Below are 8,072 nucleotides of genomic sequence, written 5' to 3'. Positions count from 1 at the left end.
TGCTGAGCAGAGGAGGGGGCAGTCACTCCCTGGAGTTTGAGGGAGGAAGACTGGCTGCTTAGAAGGCTGGAGCAGCATGGACAGAGCAGTGCTGGGCAGGGACAGCAGAGTAGGAGAAGCTCCAGGGTGACGGCTGCCAGACTGAGGCCCTGATACAAGGGCAGAGGAGGTGCTGGGGCTGTGGGGAAGCATCCCAGGGAAGGAGATGGCGGAGTTGGAGCAGGGGCAGTACGTGGCTGCCAGCTATAGGGTCCCTGGGTCAGCGGGCAGGCCCAGGCTCCTCCCTCTTTCTTCCACTGGCCACTTAGCGAAGTGGCCAGTACATGGACTGCAGACTGCCACTGAGGCAGGTTGGATTGAGGTCTGTCGGTCCCCCGGAAGGGAGGAAAGAACCGACTGGAAGAGGACGATGTGGTCAGGGAGCGACGCGGGTCCTGGATGCGGAGACAGGAGTGACGACGGGCAAGACACCACCTGAGGAGGGTGCACTGGCAACCCCAAGCTAATTCCCAGGACGGCCAGCAGGAGGCACCACAGCAGTAAGTTGAACCAATCACAACATGCTTAACTTTATACTCGATTGAGCCCATCAATATTAACAGGATTACTCACATGATTAAAGTTAAGCATGTGCTTAAGTGCTTTGCTGGATCAGGGCCATAGCTGTTTACCTGATTTGGGAGTTGCTAGACGCTGCATTTCTTGAAAGCTAAATTCCAGAGTAAAATTACAGGCAGTTTTTTCACAATAATTCGCCAGCTAGTAATGACACAGCATTAGCTCTGTTTTGCATTCCTACATGCTACATTCATAGAGCTCATGCCTATTATTCAAGCTTCTCTATCTTAACCAGCTCCTCAATATCTGTAAGAACCAATGCAAGATATTTGCCTTCTGCTGTCATTTGCACATGCTACTTTTTAAATCATGAAAGTGTCTCCTGCACAACTCAAGAACTTCTGTGATTACGCTTAGCTGCTACCACAGACAGGCAGTTAAAACCCCCCTGTGAATTCACAACACTCAGAGAGTTGGTCTAGGAACGTTTTGTTCTCATTTTTCTTATATCCTAACCCACAGAACTCTATGATCACACTCAGCGTTAAGTTAGGGCCATCAATGAGGGCTTAAAGGGCAGACGGGGATAACTGGTGCTACCTTATTGTATTTATAATTATTTTTAAAAGTTGCAAACACAACAATGTATAAAGAAATGGTTTGTATTTGACAGTATGCCCCTCCCCCACTCCTTCATATGCCACTTGTCCTTTCCAATTGTAAGCTCCTGGAGGCAGGGACCCTGTCTCTGTACATGTTTGTACTGTGCAGTGCCTCACAAAAGATCCTGAGTGGGGCTCTCCTGTGCTTCCATAATAACAACAAGAACGACAGCACTTCCCAGGTATTGTAAATATCCGTTCATTTTTCCCTTTTGCCTGTTTCTCTCCTGTGCACATAGGCTGCTGCTATCTGTACTGACGCTCCAGTAGTGTCAGTCATCCTACCCAGTTTCAGTTCTAGTCTTGCTTTTACTTGCAAACACACCTGCGGGGGGGAGAGGGGATTTTCAAAAGCACTTAAAGGGTGTAGGAGCAGAAATCCCACTGAAAGACAAAGGGGCTTGTGCTCCTAAGGTCCATAGGTGCTTTTGAAAAATCTCTCCCCCAGCGGATCAATCAATCCTCTTTATCTTCCTCTTTTGTCTCTGATAAACTCCATAGGCTGCCTTACTTGGATGCAGGAAGCAACCGAGAAACAGAACTAAGCAAAAGGTTCCCCTTTGATCTCCTTTCCTAGCTTCATATGCAGTGGAAACCTCTGGCAAATGTCCATATGTGAGCTACTGCCCAGTAGCCATGAGCCAGGACCAGAGGAGGAAGGAAGGGAAGAAACGTATTTGAGAGATTAATGGGGCACTGCTCGGCACATTTATGAAGGAGGAGGAGCATTTCCTAAAGAAACAGAATTTTATCTCTGGTCCTCAGGCACGAGGACTCACTCTGAATCTCTTCAAGCCCACCTTGCCCTGGCAGTTAGAGGGAGCAAAATGAATTTCTTGTAGTACCTTTCGCTGTGAGGCGAATCTCGGTAGGAGTCAGGGGTCTCTCTTGCATGCCTCAGGAAGCTGTTGCAATCTCGTGGACCTCCTATGCCGCTGAGGCGTCCTCTGGGTCCTGCTGGGCTCGCGTGCCTGCTGGTCTCTACGGAAGAACTCACAAGCACCGAGTGGCTTTCCGAGATAATGCTGTCCGTCCGACCGTTACTCCAGCTGATGGAGGGGAGGGGGAAAAGAGGAGAGAAAGTGCTTTTATTTTAAATTCAGAACGGGAGAAAGCAAACTAACTGAAGTTTAACAATGGGAGAGCAAGGGCTACATGCAGCTCGGGATATGCCTGTTAAACTCCATACCGGTTTATGGCAATCGAAGACCCTAGTTGGTGTGAATTCTGCCATCCTACAAATGACAAGATGGTTTTATTTTTGTGACTATCAGTGGGTGGTTAAGTTAGGGGTGGAAAAGAGTTTTCCAGTCATTAGCAGGGCTTCTCAAACTCTGGATTGGGACCCCAGAGGGACCTGTTTTAATGGGGTCACTAGGGCTGGTGTTGGACTTGCTGGGGACCGTGAGTGGTGGGATTCAGGCTTTGGCTTCAGCCTGGGCGGTGGGGGTCAGGCTACAGGTCCCCTTGGGCTGGGGCAGCAGGGCTCGGTTGGGCTCAGGCTTTGGTCCTCCCTCCTGGGGTTGTGTAGTAATTTTTGTTATCAGAAGGGGGGGGGGGGAGTCACGCTGCAATGAAGTTTGAGAACCCGAGCCAGAGCCATACTATGTGATCTCACAGTATCTCCAACAACACACAGTATCTCCCCAATTCAACAATTTGTGTATATTAAAATTCACAGTACCAGTAATGGAACTCCACACAATCATTAGGGCTCTTGGTAAGCTCCCAGGAAGATAATTAGTTTCAGTGACAGGATGTCAGGTACCATACATCTTTAGATTAAAACCCCATGACCAGTGCATTTTTATGCATCTGCTTTAGGCAATGGTGGCAGAACTGACATCCAACACCAGTTTCTCCTTAGGCAGGGAGGTTTGTTTTCTCATTCTGGTACCTATGGCTGGGCGTCTGGGTGACAGTGGTGGAGTGATGCGTTGTCGAGGTGTAGTGACTTGTGGAAAACGACGTCTCTGTCTCTCTCTCAATGACGTGTTCACTGGATATTACATTTTTAGATACATACTGCTGAAGAAACAGAGGTATCTCAGGTTTACACAGGGGAACATACAGCACATCTGCACACACACATTTTGTTCAGATATTCATTTTGGCCCCTGGGTGAGCATTACCCCTGCAACATTCACCAGCCTTTGGTGGCTTGAAGAACAAGAAAATGGGTTTGTTCGTAACCTGGTGACTACAAAACAAAAAGCATCGCGATCTACCAACTGGCAATTAGGCTAGTCCACACTAGCAAGATTAAATATCCACTTGATACATTATTTGTAGAGAAACATCTCCAAAGACATGCTTCCTCAAAGTACTGTGGCTATGAGCTCTGAGTTTCTTCTGCTAAGGCTGGTATTCTAACATCTCAGCCTCCGATCCAGAGCAATCTAGTGACTGATATCCAATGTTCTTCTGAAATGGCTGTACATGAAAATGCTCTGAATTTACTGTACATTAGAATCATTCCTTGAAAAGTTTCTAATCATTTCTTGGTGGAGAAATCCCAATTCCTGGAAACCCTGATCATTAATTTTTAGCAGCTAGCAGTTGAAAAGCCCTCAGATAAATGCAGTGGCTACCTACATTTACTAGCTGGACGTTTTCGGGCGGTGGATTGGGATGGTGGGGCCCATTGGCCATGTTCACCATGTTGTTCTGCTCAGAGCGCAGGCTCTGCCTAAGACGATCATGCAACTTTTTCCGTTGCTTCCTGTGTGTGAAAGAGGGAAATGGTTTTATTAGACAAAAGAAAGACAGCTGCACCATCCAGCATGATAGAACCACTTTATTGTCAACCCTTGCCCATTGTGGAGGGTCTCTGAGCAATTCCTAATACCAGGGTTATAAGCACTGGCAGAGCTGTGGAACGTGTGTGTGGGAGTGAAGGGAGTTGCAGAAGCCAGGGAAAGGTGGGAGAGGAGGAGATCCACTTCCAAAACTTACTCCATTTCAGAAGCAGTTCTCCTCTGAAGATCAGATTGACTAGGTTGGGAATTAGTTGGGAATTGGTCCTGCTTTGAGCAGGGGGTTGGACTAGATGACCTCCTGAGGTCCCTTCCAACCCTGATATTCTATGATTCTAGGTGACATTCTGGATCTGACAGTCCACTGACTTATATATAGCTTGGTTTCCTTCTACTGTACTGAGCTGCCATTCCTCATCACTACACAATCAAAGCACAAAACACAGCGGACATGCTTCTGCCTTTGCTTGTGCATGTAAATGCAATCTGGTATCATGCAGACTGCTTATGTACTTAATAGCATGGGCTGGATGGACATGCTGGAAATGATTCATCTGTAACACATTGGTCCTCTGGGTCTAGGATCCGAATCAGGGAGCACCTATGTTACAAACAACAGCTAATGCTTTGCACTGGCAGCAGCAGCAGATCCTGTGCAAATACCACCCTGCTCAGAAGAGTAGCCACATGCATCTTGCAGGGGCTGCTCACCAGGAGTCCTCCAGGCCTGTACCTCTTCTGCCAGCCTTGCAGCTAGCAATGTGTTACTATGATGACTTTTCTCAGTCAAGACAGGAGGTAGCCCAATATTTCATACTGTGTGTTCTGTGACAGTGCATCTACAGAATTTGCCATGGAATTTTCCCCCCTACCACAGAACTGTGCTCTACAATTCAAGCTTTCATGTAAAAATATATTTAGTGTCTTTATGGTTGCAGAGGAAATCTTGAAAATATTAACTGATGAAGTGAGGTTGGCCAAAGTGTGCAGACACCTTGACAGCTCTGTGAACTGCCTCATTCATGTAAATGGCATGTTAACTCTGAAACCTATGTGATTGTCACATTGATGTCAACACTGTTAATAGGTTCACTGCTATTTTGACAAAAACACCCAACTATTGTGTTTCTGCCACAATCTCAAAATGCCTCGGACTCCTCTTCTTAGACCACAACCTCGATGTCCCCTGCTCAGCTGCTAAACCTTCTATGAACCCTTGTATGGGCTTAAAACAAGCTGCCAGTACCAAAATCTATAGCACACCAAAGACTGAAACTGCAGTATAAAATGTATCAGGACTACAGTATTACAACTATGTTATTCAATTTCATACTTAATTTAAAAATATCCTCCAGATTTGTTTGAAGGTACTGCAGAATTTCCGCAATAGTGCTGCAGAACCCAGGGAATCGAGTGTAAAATTCAGGTCCAGTTTACTGCAGAGTATATAGGGTCTTGCCTATAGTACCTATAGGACCCAAAGCTGTCTTCAGAAGTGTAGCTATTTTAGCAGGATAAGAGACTGCAGGATATAACCATGTTATTTTCAACCCTTTTCAGAACTCAAGGGAGGATTTTCCAGGCTTGCCAAAAAAGGAAAACAAGAAGCTGAAGCTTCTTAAAAGCTCAAGGAAGCTTGAATGCAAAGAACGAATGACTCAATACAGTGCATTTTATAATTTTTGCATGAATTACTGGAGGCACATTTTAGTTTTTGTTATAATTTAGTGCAGTGGTTTTCAACCTTTTTGTCATTTGCGGACCCCTAAAAAATTTCCAACGGACGTGCAGACCCCTTTGGAAATCTTAGACATAGGGGACCGCAGACCACAGGTTGAAAACCATTGATTTCCACTCCTCCTGCACCAGTGAGGCCAAGATGTGGCATAGGTTGCCTGGGTGCACTACAAATACAGCAGAGTCGCCTGAGTGCACTACAAATACAGCAGAGTCAGGAGATATGATTACTACACAGTTCCAATGCACAAGACTTAAGGCAAGTTAGGGAACATGATTCAGGTCACATCTACGCTAGAACCTGGAACCATATTAGTGGATAGCTGTGTGGTAACTAGGATCCCTGACTCAGCTGTATTTGTAGTGTAGGTGGGTCCTAAACAGGCTTAGATTCATAATTTATGGGTCAGATTCTTAGCTGGTATAAATGGCATAGCTCCACTGAAGTCAATGGAATTCTGCCAATTTGCACCATGTGGGAATATGTCCCTATGAGTCTATGCTACTTTTCACTTTCAGTAATAATGCAAATGTGTCATTCTTCTTGCATTTAAAGGACATTAACTAAAAAGAAATTGCAAAAGAAAGCTGAGAGGAAAGAGTAATGGGAATCCTAATGTGCACATCCTTCGTTCTGCGACGTCTCTTCATTAATTTAATTGCTGTGCAGATACAACACTTTGGAATTAAAGATTCACTGTTAGATGTCATCTTCACACTCCATCAGCAGTGTCATTTGCAAAGATGCCCACGCATTTCTAAATCTTTCTTTTTTTTTACGTATTCTTTTCAAACCCACGCGGGGTTTTCCTAAAGATAGGAGGGGGGAGGAGGGAGCACATCTCCCAAATGCCATATTTTGAGGGTTTAACCTATCAGACCCCTTTTCACACGCATAAAGTGCTTTAAAAATATTTCACAGGCCGCTGACAGCAATTCCCGATATCTCCTGCCCCTCCTGATTATCAAGGGCTGGTTTGGATTCCAGCCTGCTTTAGGTGAATCCTAGAGAGGTACTTTAGGATGTGTATATTTAAAAAGTTGTAGGTTAGAAGCCTGATCCAAACCCCACTGGTTTCAGTGAGCTTTGGATCAAGTCCTAGAACAGTAAATCTAATGGAACATCTGCTTTGTGCAAATGTGGTAGATGTACAATACTTTATTTTGGTTTTTGGTAGGTACAATTAGAAGAGTTTTATAAAAGCAGCAAAAGAATTTGACAGCACAAGTCCTATTGACTTTCACTGGGCCTTGCTCCTACATTTTTTACATTAGCCTCATAATTTACAGAGACATTACAGAATTTAACAGCACATGTCTATATTTACAACAATGTCAAATTCAATCCTTTAGTTTTTTGGATTTCCAAGTTCCTACTGCCACTGATCTTGTCCTCAAATACTTACAAACTAGTCTGATCTTTTTACTTCTAGTTCCCAAAACCCACATTATTATAAAGCTGGGGTCTGTTGTCCCATCATGATTCCCATGGGAATTATGAACATGTGACAAAAAAGGAATGAACAGATCAGTAAAGTTAGTTTGACTCACATTCTAATTGGGAGGATTAGTTAATAAATTAATGTTTGCAAAGCCCTTTGATATCATCCAAGGTGTGATATTAGAAATATAATTATATATAATTGTACTTCTAATATCACAATAAAATTAGTATTATACTTTCACCTGCTATTGAGTGAGATTTGTATCTGCCAGTATTTAATTCCAGTTTTGTCACTTACATTCGAATTTAGATAAACACAGATTGACTTTGCATGATGAAATCATCATGCTTACATACATGGCCATCACATAGGAATGGTGTGAATCAACAGTGCAAGCCTCTGGCAGGTTTCAATCAGGCACTGACTATCACCCACAACTGTCCAATGGGACTACTCATGGGCAGTAAGCATTCCGTTCAGCTGTGCGGGTTTGCGGTATAAAGCCCTTAGGGATAATCACAGAGATAAAAAGGAAGAGAAAAGTTTACTTGGTTTTGCAGTAGGCCACAACACACATGATGCCAACTACAAGGAGGGCAATGCAGATGCCAGTTATGGTCAAGACCCTTTTCTGGTATAGTTCCTCTGCTTCTAGAAAGGGACAAAAACAGAGAAGATTACAAGATGCAGGCTGACGATTCAAGCAGATGACAGTGGACATGCTACATACCACCACACAGGATCACACAGTAACACAAACCCATGATCACCGCGCACTTTGGGCAAAACTCTACTGCAGGATCAGAACTTAATCTCTTAACACAATATCAGCGGCTAGTGGGTGCCAAAAAACATAACAAGTAAAATAAAAAAAGATACTTATATTGTTAACTAAAACAATATCCAAAATATGA

At 44.2% G+C, this 8,072-nt stretch overlaps 1 protein-coding gene across 3 annotated transcripts in view; it reads right to left on the bottom strand.

The window, feature by feature from the left end:
- NRG1 (neuregulin 1) overlaps positions 1-8,072 on the bottom strand; it is a 237,281-nt gene that overhangs the window by 5,441 nt on the left and 223,768 nt on the right. For all 3 annotated transcript variants that reach the window (XM_026663345.1, XM_026663343.1, XM_026663344.1), the window contains 4 exons: positions 7,707-7,809; positions 3,816-3,942; positions 3,118-3,248; positions 2,066-2,269 (listed from right to left, as the gene is read on the bottom strand). In XM_026663345.1, coding sequence (XP_026519130.1) covers positions 2,066-2,269; positions 3,118-3,248; positions 3,816-3,942; positions 7,707-7,809 — 565 coding nt within the window. The remainder of the gene's footprint in view (positions 1-2,065; positions 2,270-3,117; positions 3,249-3,815; positions 3,943-7,706; positions 7,810-8,072) is intronic.

Source organism: Terrapene carolina, unplaced genomic scaffold (genome assembly GCF_002925995.2).
Source record: "Terrapene carolina triunguis isolate 2854851 unplaced genomic scaffold, T_m_triunguis-2.0 Scaffold33356, whole genome shotgun sequence".
Taxonomy (NCBI): Eukaryota; Metazoa; Chordata; order Testudines; family Emydidae; genus Terrapene; species Terrapene triunguis.
This window is presented reverse-complemented; position numbering and strand designations above follow the sequence as displayed.